A 16,265-nucleotide genomic window follows, 5' to 3' on the forward strand; every position below is an offset into this window, starting at 1 on the left:
GGCTTTCTGCAGTATTTCATGGTTATTGTTAGACGATCTCAAACAGTATGTTATTATTTATGAGAAAGATTGAGAAAGTGTCTATTTTTATTCTGTTATTTGCTGTTGCAGCTGACTTTTCCATGTTGTTCTTGTCCTATTGCTCCATTAGTCAACTTCGTAAAACAATAAATATTCTGAAGAAACCAGCATAGAGCCTTTCTTTAAAACCAACTGGCATTCAGAATTTTTAGATGTCATTGGTACTGCATGCAGCTTTATATATATGTACTCATTTAATAACTAAAAAGAAAATTCAGATTTATTTATCAATTTTCTGAAAGAAATCTAGTGCTTTACAGCATTTACATTCTGTACATGCCAGGTAGTCATGTAAATGAGGAATGTTCTTTTTAATACAAGAGAACAGTTTTGAGGAAAATAAGCGAAGAATTGTATCTCTGAGCAAGATCATAGAAGACAGGTAAACATTTGGTAGAGAAAAGCTTCTTCTGCTTGAAGGGGTGATGGGGCGCAGAGTAATGCAATCATCAGCAATCATATTTAGATTCTTGGAAGGGGTTGAATGTCATGATGAATTTTAGAAAGTTTAGAAAATTCAGTGCTTAAAATATTAATCAACGATTAGGAAGTTATTCTGCTGTCTGTCTTCAACACACATTATAGCTCATAGCAGCAGATGTGAAATTCTTCCTATAAATCCACTGTCATATGTTTAATGTAGTCATCTTCGTTTTCCACATGATTTCTGGTTATTCAGTGGCTTACGTGAAGCAAATTGTAAAGTTCCTGTTTTTCGTGGCTGGTGATAGGTGATGTCATAACTGAATTGTTTCAAGCCTCAGCAGATATACAGAAGATTGAGTGGGAATAGAAATTTGCAACACTTTCTTCTTTTTGGAGTAATTATCATCCCCATATTATTAAAGTCACAGGCAGGAATATAGCACCTTGTACAGTCTTTATACCTCTTGTATCTGTTCTTGTATCTAATAGATCTGTCTTAGGATAATCAATTCAACATCCTTTACTACAGTTATAGCTGCTTCTTAAAAATATTACCCTCATCAGATGACCATTCGCCTTTCTCCTCAGAGGATGTTGCCAGTAAAAATTGTATCGGTAAAAATCTGAATGGAGAGGGGAAATGGTGCTGCATTTCATTTAAATTAATCTTGCAAACAGAAGTTGTTAAGATTTGAGAAAAGGCTGCATTGTCAAGGAGGTTTAGAAACAGTACTTATAAAGTATCCAGAAAGGCAAACATGAAAGACAAGCTACTAGTCAGTTTTAAACATTGAAACTGGGCCTACCTATTCTTAAGAATTGTTTCTGTTTATTATTAGAAACATTATTTATTTTATAATAATAAAATTTATATATATAAATATAAAAAATAAACAATTTTTTAAAATTGTAAAAATACCTGGGGTGATGGTAACAGGCCAAATCCAGTCCTGTTCTCTTCTTGTGTTCTTGTTCTACAGACTTAACTCGTATAATTAAAAAAATCTGCTAAACCACAGTTTTAAAGTGGGATAGTGAATGCTGGTATCTACCCTGACGGCCTCTGATACCATAAATCAGAGTGCAGCTCGCTCACCCAGCGTGAGAATGGGGGAAGGAGCCTGAAATTACCTGTGTTTCTTCTCAAAGGCATCAAATTTGTAATGGACAAGTGTCTGATGGACAACAAATGGGCAATCATCTGAGACCATGCACCTGCACTGCCCTTCCAGGACTCCTCATTCTGTTAGTAAAATGCTGTGTGAACCAGGTGAAAGTGCTTTGGTCCCCTCAGTATGCAGATGGGGAGAGCCAGCTCTTCATTGTCAAGAGACTCTTAATGACAGCATATTTGCTGACACAGCAGTTGAATAAAATGTAGCTGACTCAAGCTCATTCCCCAAAATAAGGGTGGAGAGCTTGAAGTGGAATGGGGAAGAACTTGGAAGAAGTGGCTTAAATGATGACTTTTTCCCTTGTGCTGCAAATAGCCATTACTAAGATACATATTAAGTGCTTAATATTTACTGTCCTCTTTGAAAAATTCTTTGCTTCTAACGGTTTGAACAGCATCAATCAGTAAACATGTTGACTTTCATTGAAGTACTGTTGCAGCTTCTTTGCGTGGGTCACTGAACTGGTACTCTTCAAAACTGCAGTTCACCAGCTTCAGCGCGTGTCGTGTTCTTGAACTGACCTTAAAGGTCTGAATACTGAAAAAGGTGCAGCAGCTTAACGTTTCAGTGGAACAGATTTGTAGGCATGCATAGATTAGTACTTTCTCCTCTGTGTTGGATCCCAATATAATTCCAAGTACAGGTCCCCATTTCGGAAGATCTGATCTGGGTTTGATACAGTGAGGTACATCAAAGTGCCCAGAAGTTTCTTTGCATCAACAGTGGTCAACAAAGTTGATCAAATGGCACTGTGTTTAATATGTGGTGTAGCACCCTTCCTTCTTGCCTTTCAGTTGTTTCCAGTTAATCAAATTATGACATTGTAATGGCTTTGTCTTGCAAGCTGAATTCCAGGATGTGTCTGTGAGAAGATGAATAGTTTTGGCAGAGAAAAAGCATTCAAGTTCTTCTTAAATGAAAAAATTCACTGTTTGGAAGATCAGTTAGGGATGAATTATGTATTATGCTTCAGGGCAAACTTTTTTAAAATTACGCTGAAAAAATCTGCGCTTGAACGTTTGTTTTATCTTTTGTTTAATTTTAGGCAGTGAAAACTGAACCCCAGTTCAGTCCTTGGGGACTGTTGGCTGGCAGGAAGAGTTTTTGGCTCGAACCGTTATTCATGCTACTCGTAGACATTACAGGAAAAGTCCTGGATGATAATAGATGCATTTACTTTAACTATTAAAAAAAAATTAAATACCTCTAGTGTCATACTTTTGCATAAATCCTTGTCTGCCTTCATGCAGTCATTCTTTTGGAGCATCACATAGGTGATTTGTATGCCATATTTAATGCAGGAATACCACTGGGCTCTTAGAGCCCAAAGCAGAGGGTTAGAAATACTACCTCTGTAAAATTAAATATCCAAGTACAAGATTAGTTTCTGTAGAATCAAAAAAATCATGTAGGTGGAAGGGACCTCTAGAGGTCATGTATTATTGCTCAAAGCAGGTTCAATTACAGCAAAGTACTCAGCACCTCAGCCAGTTGAGTTTGACTATCTCTTGAGTCTGGAGGTTGTGCAACCTCTTCAAGTACCTGCCCCAATAGTTGACCACTCTCATGGTAAATAAATAGTTCCCTTATATTTTGTTGGGAGTTTCCCATGTTCCAGCTTAGGTCTGTTGCGTCTCATTACTGTGCACCCTCAAGAAGAATTCATTTCTGTCTTTGAAGACAGCAATAGCACCTCACCTTAGCCTTCTCATAAGGCTGAACAAACCAGCTGGCTTAGCCATTTCTTGTATGGGTGTTCCAGCCCGTTAGCCACCCTGGTGGGCCTTGAAGGTACACAATCCGGGATGTCATTGTGTCATGCTGGGAAACCCAAGCTGAACACAGTACTCCAGATGTGGTCTTACACGTGCCGAGTGGAGGGGAAGAACCACAGCCCTTGACCTGCTGGCTGCACGCGTGTGAATACAGCCCGGGATGTGGCTGGCTGGCTGTATTGTAAGGGCACGCTGCTGACTCGTGTTCATCGTCTTGTCCTCCAGGACCCCCAGGTCTTTTTGCTGTGAAACTGCTTCCTAGCCAGCCAGTGCCCACCCTGTATTGCTGCACAGGGTTATTCCAGTCCCCCGTGCAGGATTTGCATTTTCCTGCATTGGCCATCATGAGGTTTCATTTGTCCAGCCTGTCTAGACCATGACTTCTACCCTGTTGACTGCTTTCCCTGTGTTTGGTATTGTCTGCAGACACGCTGAGAATATATTTTGTGCCATCAGCCTTATTGGTAATAAAGGTGTAAATGGTATTGATGCCGGTATGAGTCCCTAAGAAAACAGCAGATCAAACACCAGTATCTCAGCAGTTACCTAAAAGTTGCAGTTTTGGACTTAAACTCTTATTTAAAAGGCTGCTATATGCCCTAGTAACTTAAGTCACTGAAGTTATCTTCAACCAAAGTGGGGACCAGTAGTTTCTTCTCAGAAAAAAAATGAAGGGGGAGTGCGGCAGATGAAGAGACGGGACGTAGCTTGATGCAAGTAAGATGTCGATTTATTAGTGATTCTTTTACATTAATATACTTTTGTACCTTCTACATGTTAGACACTGGTTGGTTAAATCTTAAGCGTGAACTACACAGATTGGTTATCTTCTAAGACATGTCATTTAAACAATAGGTACTGATTAGTCTATCTTATCTTAGCAACAATCTTTATTCTAAGATTAGGGTTTTTTTTCCTACTTGGCTTTCGTGAAGTAACAAAGTTGCTTATCAGCACTATTGGTTCCCTTATCTTGCTGTATGTCCCTCTTTGTCCTCTGGTTGTCATCTCAACCGCTGTGGTTCAAGAGTCTGCTGTTAACTTGTTCCTTTGTTCCCAGGGCTTATGCCCTACAAGTCCTAACAGGTCTCTGTTCATATGGCTAACAGTGCTCAGACTCTCGTCCTTGAGGCCTTGCCCTACAGTGGAGTTTAGACTAGTACAAGTCATGTCTGAAAAGTGGGAAACTGCAGCTGCCCACCCATGGAATCAACAGGAGTCCAAAGGATGTGCATGGCAACTGGCCGAAAAGGCTGGAAATCGGTAATTCAGCTGCTTTCCCCACCCCCTGGGCTTCAGGCAGCTGGAGGTTGAACTAACTTGTTCTTTCTCTGGTTTTTGCCCAAGACACCTTGTGTCAGTATTTCTTAAATAGGATAAAATGATGTAAAAACTTGAGTCGATGGAACACATTGGAACACGTGCAGAATATTTTACACCGTCCTTCGGCAATAATTACTTCAGAACGTATGAGCGAGAATAAGATGAGGAAGAGTGTAGTCATCTTGTGCTCTTCAGCAAAAGTGTTATTGCCAGAAGAACATCCTTTGGGATTTCTTTGAGAACAAAAAAAAAATAATCACAGAAGGACAGTCCTGATTACTCTGATTACAGTCATAAGATGAGTCAGTAACTTATGATCAATGGTGTTACCTACCAGTGGACCCGAGGTCAGATGTGGTTACTGTCAGCTGCCAAATTGTTTTCTCATGGTTGGTCAGCCACTCTGCAGTGTCGGTGTGATGGCTTGCCCCTTTCTATTTCAACTTGTCAGTTAAAATTCACTGTCACTAAATGAAGGTCAGAACCTCTTCGCTGTAGAGATGTCTGTTCGCTCATTAATATTTAGATTTGGGCAGCTGAAATAATCTTTCAAGTGAACAAATATTTGCGTTGTAGCTGTCATAGGTAGATGTCTTGGAGGTTCCTTAAGCTGCTCCTTTCCTTTGCTGTGGCTTTTCAAAACCACAGCTGGAACATGTTGATTATGTGGTGCAAAGCAAATTTACATAGTTGTCTGTGCTGTGCCATTATGTTGCATAAGCAGCTGGCTTTATCCTGTAGGTCTTGAACATTTTGACAGCAATACATGTTATTTAAAATACACATTCAACACTTTGTAAAAAAACCCCAAACGTGAACAATAGCATCACTGTCAGAAGATAATTCCTCCGTAGTTGTGTTTTCCCTCATTGAGGATATGTTTTCTCCTTCTTACCCATCATAGTCCCTCATTTCATGTCTCCTATAGCCTTAACCTCACCTAAAACATCCAGTTTCTCGGTCAGCATTTATGAAGTCTTAAATTCCTGTGTTCTCTACCTGTATTCCGCTAAGAGGTATGATCATGAATGGTGTGCTCTGATTAATTGGCGAGTTGATGTGAACAAGAACAGATTGTGATGAACTCAAACTGCAGAATTTAAGTGGTACTTGGTGTTCTGTCCTCTGAGTAGCCGTAGTGTCCATCTGTTGTTGTGCCATCGTTCTCCCCTGGTTTTAGGAACTTGGTACATTGAAGATGCCTATTAACTATTGGTTTAGTTAATTAGGTTCTTAAATTATTATGGGGGAAATTGATAGTTGTAGCCAGAAGTTGCCTAAAGATTAACAGTAATATTTGTCACAACAGAATTGAGAGTTGACTAACTGGAGGTACATTTTTGTCAACACTCTTACCCCTTAAAAAGCTATTAAAAGTATTAGAAATGCAAAAAAAAAATTAAAAAAATAAAATAGTTTCTAGTTAAAAGACATAGATGCAAGCATATATCTCATTTTCCTGAGATATTTAATAAACCATGCAAATAGAGGACTGTAGGAGCCTATTTTTAGAATGACAGCATGTTGCGTATATTGGTTGCATCAGTCCCAACTTTCTTTGATGTTGTCACTTTTTCATAATAGCAGGAGGTTTCATACATTCAGCATAATGTTTATTCTATTTGTGCAATTTAAGCAGTGTTCATTATCTTACCTAAGTTTTAAGTTCTGATTACTTTTAAAAAATATTCTTTCTTTCAGCCAGGAGGAGGTTATCTGGGCTTGTTTTAACATCTTCTGGTGTGGGTTGCTTAAGTTTGCCAGAGAAAGTTACCTTCTTGTTAGGCAGCTGGTGTGGGGTGATACAGAGAGGAGGAAGGGTGATAAAGGAGCCACATTTGTGGTTTTGATTAGTATTCAGTTGTTGGATTTGATCTGATTAGTGCTTAGTTGTTTATTTTTATATGGCTTCCTAATTCTTGGTCAGCTGTTGGTTAGAGGAAGAGTTTTACCCCAGATCTGCAGGCTGAAAGGGGCAATAAATGATGCCTGCACACAGGACTGGGGTAACCTAGATCATTACAAACCCTTTCTGCAGAGGAGAGTAGTACCCTACCCTTCTGTCGCTACATATGCTTCAGGAAAATGCAAGAGGGTTTTGGACTGAAAAGTCCGAAGTCTGAAGATACCTATGCAGGGACGAAATAAAGGCTTGAGTCTCAGATTTTTTTTGTAATTTTCATGATTTGGCGAGAGCTTTGTTTCAGCTCATTTTGTGCTTTAGTCTTTTTAAATGACAAACCAAACCCATTCTTTTCTCTCTCCAGGTCTCCTGCAAGCGCAGAATCTCTTAACGCAACTACCTCAGCAAAGCCAAGCCAACCTCCTGCAGTCTCAGCCAAGCATCACCCTTGCCTCGCAGGTCAGGCTTATTTCTACAGTTTATGAGCTGCTTTGAGGGGATTTAAACTATTGCAAGTGAATGGACCCTTTGTGTTAGTTACCGGAATAAATACTGTAGCTATAGTAGTGAGTTTGTCTTTTTAGATAGATTCAGTGTAGAACTGAAGCATCAATAAATTCAGGTTTGTAGTTCCTACCCTAACGTACCTCTTTTCATTTAACGTTATAAATTTTTATTTTTAGCTGAAAATTTCCATGATTGAGATCTTGAGTTAATGTCACTAGAGTATTATTTGGTTTTCTTGTAAGGTTTTCTTGGACAATCTACAAATTTTTGACGTTCAGAAGAACCAAGTGTGTACTACCTAAAAAGCTCAAAAAGAGGATTACTTTATTTCTAAAGATTGCAGTGGCAGTCTATCTTTATTGTAGCCTTGTCATTTTGCTGTTATTGCTAAGTCATTGCCAGTCTTATTGGTTACCTTCTGTGAAAGTGAAGAGACTGTAGAAATGCATTAAAATATTCTGTTAGATATATGTTAAAATACTAAAGCTCTACGATTAAGCTTTCAGACTGTACGAAAAGCAATTTTAAGGTTGCACATGCCTGCAAATTTAGTTTTGCTTCACTCTGGGTTTTACTGTGCAGTTTAGGTAGATGACTGCATGCTGTTTCTCAAATACCACATAATATCATATGATATCTTCCTGCCAGCTTGGTTACACATAAGAATTTTTTAGCCTGTAATAAGATACCTTAGTCTATCATAGTCTTAGAAAACTACTTTTTCTATTATACCACCTCTAGTATTTTTCATGTACCAGGTGGAAAATGGAATTTGTCTCACTTCTGTAGTTCATAGCTCAGCAGCATGACTCCCTACTGAAGATTATACCTCAATTAAAAAGAAGTATCAAAGCTACAAAGAGAAAATAAACTATGTAAAGAGGGTGAAGTCAGTAAAGACATATTGCAGTAATTACCCACTACGTTTAATGTAAATTAAAAAAAAAAATTAAAAACCTTTGCAGTGGGACACATGTCTGCAGCCCTAGAAAGATTATATATGATCACGTTACTTCTCACATAATGGAATTATAGATCCTGACCTCCCTCTACCATCTGGTGTGCACTGCAAAAGACTGCACTAACCCAGGAGAAAAACAACCTAAGGAGCTATGGGAGGGCTTGGCTTTATGTAGTCCATTTCTTTTAGAACAGCTGTCTCTGGACCTTTGCACAGTACTGTAGTGTTGCATAGGCTTGGGGCTCTTATTTGCCCCGAAGGAATCTAGTTTCAGAAACAGGTACAGGATGTAAAAGCATGAAGTCATCTTTACTTAAAAACCTCAGCGAACTGAATAGAACTTAACTAGAGTAAACAATTTGTCTCCGTCTCAGTTCATCTATGGCATGTAAGAAGGCTGAGTTATAACATGTTTCTAACGTTCCTGTTGCACATAAAGACTGAACTGTGCAATACCAGGTCTTAATATATTTTGTTCACTTGTGAGGATTTTCCACGATGCTTAGCTTGTTTTCAGATTCTTATTATTGCTGCATAGCAAAATGTTGAAGTATGCCAGTGTTGAGGAATGATGAACCTTGTGTGGATTTCCTGGAAAATCAGCCTTTTATATAGAAGAAAAACGTGGCCTAAAAGGAACTATTTTCTGCCGGTTGCCTTTGCTTAATTTCTCGTATCACCAGTACCTTCATTCTTACTGTTGCAAGTATCAGCAGAAGGGTTAGAGGTAGATGTAGTTAGTTCTTTCTTACTGGAAGAGTTGAGTCAGGCGCAAGAGATGGTGTTAGAGGAGACTTGCCACATTTGCTGCACCTGCATGTGCTCACTGTTCCAAGATTAAATAGGAGACTTGAATCTTTTGGGCTGATGACAATCTGCCACCTCACACAAGCAGTAAATTAAATTTTAAAATGATTAAAAGGGGATGAATGCCAAGCTGTCTATAAATGATAGAACTGTATCAAGTGAGAGTGTTCAGCCTTTCTTTGAGCAGCTCTGTAGCAAGCGCAAGTTTTGGTTATCTGCTGCACTGAACATCTCTTACTTTTCCTTAATTGGTTCTGACAGAGCCTTTAGAAGGCTGTCATACTAATACAGTTTTCTGGATTGTGATTGCTTGTTTTTGAGAGGAATGTAAATAAATTGGAGGAGCTTTCAGATTGCTGGAAATGTCAAATTCATTGGTCGTTCTCACTGAAACCTCACATACCTTTTTGTAATTTAATTTTTGCTCATTATTCTTTTAAGTCTGATTTTTCATCTTTTCCTTGCTATCTTAATAGCCAGCAACCCCAACACGCACAATAGCAGCGACCCCCATTCAGCCACTTCCACAGAGCCAGTCAACACCAAAGCGAATTGACACTCCCAGCTTGGAGGAGCCCAGTGACCTTGAGGAGCTTGAGCAGTTTGCCAAGACTTTCAAACAAAGACGGATCAAACTTGGATTCACTCAGGTGAGACTGCGTACCATAGTGCCTGCCAGTGTGGAATCTGAGGTCTCATCTTTTAAGTCTGGAGGGAGACTACAATTCCACCTTCTCCTAGGAGAACCTTCTTAAATAGGGTTATGCTCTGGCCTTTATGTAGGGGATTTCTAAGAAATGACAGAAAAAGCCATACATCCGACTTACTTCCCTGTTGGTTTTAAAGCATAGCCATTTTCCCAGCAGGTACGTGCATTTACCAGCTCCAGATGTCATTGCATGTGCACTGTTCATTCTATAGGATGTAAAGTGAATGGGACAAAGCACTTTAAAGCTGCCTTCAGAAGTACAAAGTTCCAAAAATCATACAGCACAATTAACTGCTCTGTGTGTTTAAAAAATACCTCACAGCTGCGGAGTTCCTTTGGATGTCAAAGGGGTTTTATCTCTCAAATGTATTTTCCTATTAAACATCAATGATTTCTGTACTTAATGCTTTTGCTAAGGTTCCTAAACAAAACCTGAAAGGACTGTCATCTTTGAAGTTCTCTCCTTGCAGAGGTGAACTGGAGTTGTGGTTTGTTTTGGCTTGCTTAAAAGCTCAAAAATACCCATAGAGCCGAAGAAAAGTAATCTTTAACATAGTGAAAATGGTTGAATGACGAGTACAATTAAAAGTACAAAGTGCATTTATATGTTCCATTATTCTGTTGAAGGAAAATGCTGCTTGGATTCAAGAGTCCTTTCTTATTAATATAAAAAAGATTTTTTTTCCCTGCAAAATTAAAACATCTGTCCAGGTAAACAATTAATTTTGGCAGGAATCGGTGGTAAGCATAGGCGTGTTTTCGCTAGAAGAAATAGCATGCAGAAATCAAAGTAGGCATGTAAAAGTCTGAGCTGAGAGCAGTCAATCCAACATACGTGATTTGTTCTCCCTTCCTCCCCCCAGGAATAAGTAAACCTACTCTGTTAAGTGTGTGCTGAAGTCAGATTTATTTTTCTGGCAAAGTCTTACATGTTTGAAAAATCAGAGTGCATAATGAAAGTTCCTGGCAGCATCTTAATTATAACTGAAGAACAGAATGTTCTTAGTAAAATTAAGTGCATTTTGCTGGCATGTGTGCCTCCTTCCCTCCCTTATTTCCACTAGAGGGAGGCACAGAAATACAGGTGATGGACACACACAAAAGCTAGAGTAATGCAGAACAGAGCAGGGTAAAACACAATAGCTTCCCTATAGCCTGAGTGAGGAGGTTCATGTAGATCTTTAGTTATTATGTTTAATCTGCCCTGCTGTGAGATGATCATAAAGGCTCAACTAGACTTTTTAAGTTATGGGTTAACCCTTCTTTATTGATCCTGTTGTGAATTTTCACGGTGAGGAAAAATGAACGCAACTGCTCAGGCTTATGTTTCAGTATTTGCTTTTGAGCTTTAAAAAGAGGAATCTTGAGAAAATGATAAAATTGCATTTGATCATTCCTGTGCCACTCTGAGTTTGTATGTGTATAATTAGGCAGTTCTAATAACTTCTGCCTAATTGCGTAATTGGATAATAATTAAGAGACCCCTATTACTCTGGTTTCCTATAGTTGGATAAATAGACTGCCTTTCAGAGGATAAAAGAAATTTATTTCCAATGGTACTGTAAGCTTTTTCAGACTCATGCCAGCCCTGCCTTTCAAAAATAATTGTAAGATTTAGTTTGCATTGCAAACGAATCACTTACTACATTCTGTCTTGCGAACAATATAACAGGTTTTGAATTTCAGCAGTTTTGTCTCTTCTCCCACCCTGAAAAGTGGCTGATGGATTTAAATCCTTTTGTTTAATTGTTTTCCTTAAAAATATCTGTGTTTGACATACAGAGACGCAACGAACATAATGCATCTTAGCATTATGTGTCATCTTAGTATGTGACTAATTGGTTGTTACAGATTCAATCTTTGTGAGCGAGCATTTTGGACATTATTTTTATTCTGTAAAAGGTATTACCTCTGCTAGTCCATTCAGGCTTCTTAACAGACCAGTACACACGACAATGATGCACCTTATAATCAGTTTCAATTCAGCACCGGAGCTTCATTTGACCTACAGAGTAGCTCAGCTGTATATACGGTACCTTTATCCTGTGTTCCATCCATCCTTTCAGTGGCCCATCCCAATATATAAAATTCTCATCCCAGTACATAAATTCCTTTGCCTGCAGCTGAAATGCTGCCACCTTTTGGCATGGAAAACTATTGACAAATAAATGGTTAACTATTTATTTTAAATCAGATGGCAAACGTTCATAAGAACAACATAAATACCAGAATTAAATTTAGTTGAGGAACTGGAGCAAATTTCATAACACTTTCCTGCCGAGACATAAATCAACTTATTTCAAATATGGTTTACATAGCCAGTTTTTCTCCTTCATAAACCCAGCAGAGCATCCGTGTTACTTCTCTTGGAATGATTTATGAGTTTTAAAATGCATGGAATCCTGGCATATGGGTAGAGGTATAAATGTGAGTTTCCACATGTTTCCTCTGATTGAAGGGCGTACAAACCAATTGTTCTGGTCCTGTTCTGGGAAGGAAAATGTTTTTTTTTATGCAACCTGCATAATTTACTAAGCTTACCAAAGGTTGTTTTCTTCCTTGCTTGTATATGGCCACTCTGCATGCTATTAGTATATTTGTATCAAGCTGTGGTTGTGATTCTGACCTGAACAGAAAGAAAGCAAGCTTTACACACAGTCCAACTAACCCATTTGCAATTAAACACCACTAACTATCTCAAGCTTTTCAGGCTCTTCTTCTAGACTTCTCGTACTTCTTTGTGTTAAAAAAGTAAAGATCTAAATTAAACTACTTTAGACCAAATACCATACTTGAAAATAATTAAATTTTTACGAAGTGCAGCACCTTTCAGCTTTAAAACAAAACAAGAAAACATTATGGTGTTTTTAAGGGCCACAGTCAAGAATGGATTTGGGGTTTTTTGGTTTGGTGTTTTGTTTTTTTTTTTTTTTTTTTACAAGACTTTCCAAGTGTAAACTACATAGATGTGTATATATATAGAGAGAGAGATATACACACATACATATTAGGATAAGCAGAGTGTCTGATAGCTAGCTAAAACTGACTTTTAAAAAGCAGTAACAGATGTAAAGAGATGATCATCTGTCTGTAAATATCCTGGATCGCTTTTTGGCAGATGGGTAAGGGTAGGGAAGACTAGAGTTAATCATTATTTGAAATGGTTCAAGTTCGTGTCTGCTTTGAAATGTGTGCCTGTGGGGAGAAGTTTGGTTGGAACCTCAGCTATTGATACTGGAAGTGTCAGTATCTCAGATACTGGAAGTTCGGATAAGAATATTTCTGCACCTATTTAAATGTAATACATGTTTGCAGACATATTTTCAAGTCTTTTCTACTAATTCGAAAACATTAATTCAGTGCATTTCTGCTTATTTGAACTTTTTCTTCATTGGTGTGAAGTATGCAGATACTTAAACCTGCTCCTAAAAAGAGCTTGGCTTTTATGTATTTTAAAGAACTAAGAAAAAAGTTAATACTCAGTGGAATGTTCTGCTCACTGATAATGCTAAGAAGACAAAGCATCAAGGATTTTCTGGAAAAGAGTTACATGGTTAAACTGACTGAGGTTTGACATTTCTTTATGATTATTTGCTTTAGCATGAATCTGGGTAGTGCTGAGCAAGTTTCTGTGAAACTGAAATCCTGGGCAGCAGTGTAGTCACTAAGAGAACACAAGAATATGACAGGATTCCTTGCTTTGGAAGTGCCTATGTTAGTGAATTTTTTCTCTTTCTTTGTCCAGGGTGATGTTGGGCTCGCTATGGGCAAACTCTATGGAAATGACTTCAGCCAAACTACCATCTCTCGCTTTGAAGCCTTGAACCTCAGCTTTAAGAACATGTGCAAGTTAAAGCCGCTTCTGGAAAAGTGGCTCAATGATGCAGGTGAATGAGTTGTGTATTTCTTCACCAGCCTATCAAAATCAGTAGGATTGTGAAAAACCCTGAAAAACTGCTTCGTTTGTGCCCTTACGGTTTTATGAAGCCACCAATCTTTGTAACTGTCCATGGGACAAAGAAGGGTGTAGGAGCAAGGGTCCCGACTTCCCTTTTCATGTGCCTGTATGCATCCAAAACCGTTCCAATATGAACTTTCAGAATTGTGTTCTGCAGCCAGCTGAATAATTGCATGGAGTGAGGTATAATACGTGTCACGGTTTTCCCCTTTCATGTATGTTAATGCATATAACTTCTAATCCTCCTCTAGCTTTCTTTTTCAGATGTGTAGTAGAGAGGGTTGCATGGTTTGTTGTTTCAGTAAGCAGAGCTTATTGCATTCATCTCCTCCCACACCCCTATGTGCGCTCTTTTCATCTGTCTCCAAGGGTCCATGTAAACACTTTCTTTCTCCCCATAGGAAGAGTTTTTTGTGGGTTAGGTTTTGCTTTTTCCTTCCAGAATTATTTTTTCCTGGGATATAAGCTATTCATGATGCCAGTGTTGCCAGTGTTCTGGTTTTTTTTTTTTTCTCCCCACCAGCAAAAGGAGCGTGGATGATGGTGCTAGGTGTTAGGATAGAAAGTGTTTTGAAGACTGCTGTCAGCCAGTTTTTTCTTCCAAGTATACAACTGTACATAGTATAAAACTGATGGATCTGCTAAACAGATGGCAGGGACAGTGTGTGCCTTCCTATTTATACCAAAATGAAGAGAGCTTTCTGCTGGCACCTACATTATTCTCTGAAATTTTGAAAGTAATTGGATGCAGTGTTGAAAATTTGTCCTGCATTGAAACAAGGAAGTGTCGTTCTGTTGTGTTGACAGGATTTATCTTTAGATCTAGATCTGTCATAGAAAACATAAAGATCTTCACACTGAGTGCTCTAGTCCCCAGCTCAGTGGTCCCCAAACCTTCCAGCAACACTGGAAGAGTCCAGTGCTGCCAGGAATGTCATGGTTTGCTTTTCCTGCTAGCCTGAATACTTGGATCTGTAAAGTTAAGGGCTGTGTACAGCATCAGGGTCCTTCACAGCCTGGAAGCTGGGAACCATTGTCCTTGGCACTGATTCAGTTTCATGGAAATCTTTGCACGAAAGGTTCAGATGACTGTAAAGGCTAATTTTAGGTAAAAGGAGGCAGAAGCATACCGGTGATCCATTATTATGTGGAGCGTGGGAGAACTTATTGCTACAGAACTCGGCTTGTTCTGTGGGGTTTTCAGGATGGAGAGGGCTTTCAGCACATTTAGGAGTGCCATTACTGGGGAAAGAAACCTCTAGGAAATACTGAACTGAATGTACTTGGTCATTTGAGCCTACCAGAATGATCTGAGGCAGTGTGAACTTTGACACCTGCTTATCACCCACAAATGCCAGTGCAGTGAGGGATCTCCAGCCACAATTAATCATTTTGTTTAAATTCCCTGCTGGAATCTGCCGGTTGGTTATTTTGCACTTTCTTCTACAAAGTGGGTTCGAGTGTGTTCTCTCTTTGCTCTTCTGTGGAGCCAAAAAGACAGGATTAGGGGTTGACAGCTAGAGACCTAGCGAAACTACGTGTGGGCTGTTCAGTAGAACTGCACAGCACTGGATGTCTGCTAAGATCGCCAAAGAGGTCGAACGCTGTGAAGCTGGCTGTGAACTTCCTCCAGTGTATTGCAGAGTGGGTAAAAGAAATCTCAGGCTGCTCGGATTTTTCCATAATTGCCTGCGACTTGCAACTGTGGCTCACGGATATCAGTTACTGCTTTTTTGCTTAAACTTGTGACTTGCAGTGAATAAGTGTCGGGTGGAATGAGATAAGGGAGACAAACTTTGTGTAGGTGTTACAACAGGGATCCTGTGGTAGCATACAGGAGCAGAGCATGCCCTCTGGGCTTGTAGCTTTTAAGTTTCAAGTATATGTTGTAATTTACAAGTATAATGATTAATGCATGTGATCCAGAAATCTCCATGTATCTGAAATAGATACAGAGTGGGTTTTAACGTGCCTTGCACAGGTGAAGAACACTTGCATTTAGACTGCACAGCATTCAAATAAAATCTCCTGATTTATGTTGCTCTCTTTTTTCAGAAAACCTCTCATCTGATTCAACTCTCTCCAGCCCAAGTGCCCTGAATTCTCCAGGGCTGGGGATTGAAGGCTTGAACCGCAGGAGGAAGAAACGCACCAGCATAGAGACCAACATACGTGTGGCCTTAGAGAAGAGTTTCCTGGAGGTCAGTGATCCTGTTGCTTTGCTCAGCCTATAAAGAAAGGAAGAAACTTGGCTTCAACAGTCCTATCTGTTGGAGTGAACCCATTATTGTGCTATTTAGGAAAATGCTTGTACTAAATAAGGTGAATACAAAGGCTGTGCCCAACATCACTTAAAAAAAGCCCTCAAAACCACTCATTGATTCTTGCAGTTTGCCGACTTTGTGATTTCGAATTCCGAGATGCTGAGCCGTAGATCTAAGCTTGGTATTCTGCCCATCAGAAAGAAGAAAAAATGATTACACCTGGTGAGGATGTATAAATGGAGTGACAGCAAAACATACATAATGTGAGGTTTTTAGCTGGCCTCGTGTTACTGTTGTTAGGCACTTTGTGCAGCTGTATGGGCAGATAGCCTCTGTAAGTAGCTCATTCCATCTACCTGTCTTTCATTATAGGTCT

General features: G+C 39.2%; 1 protein-coding gene across 6 annotated transcripts in view; it reads left to right on the top strand.

Moving 5' to 3' along the window:
• POU2F1 (POU class 2 homeobox 1) overlaps nt 1–16,265 on the top strand; it is a 111,143-nt gene that overhangs the window by 87,653 nt on the left and 7,225 nt on the right. For all 6 annotated transcript variants that reach the window (XM_040582987.1, XM_040582984.1, XM_040582986.1 and 3 more), the window contains 4 exons: nt 7,048–7,142; nt 9,435–9,608; nt 13,413–13,554; nt 15,681–15,826. In XM_040582987.1, coding sequence (XP_040438921.1) covers nt 7,048–7,142; nt 9,435–9,608; nt 13,413–13,554; nt 15,681–15,826 — 557 coding nt within the window. The remainder of the gene's footprint in view (nt 1–7,047; nt 7,143–9,434; nt 9,609–13,412; nt 13,555–15,680; nt 15,827–16,265) is intronic.

This window comes from Falco naumanni, chromosome 2, assembly GCF_017639655.2.
Source record: "Falco naumanni isolate bFalNau1 chromosome 2, bFalNau1.pat, whole genome shotgun sequence".
NCBI lineage: Eukaryota > Metazoa > Chordata > Aves > Falconiformes > Falconidae > Falco > Falco naumanni.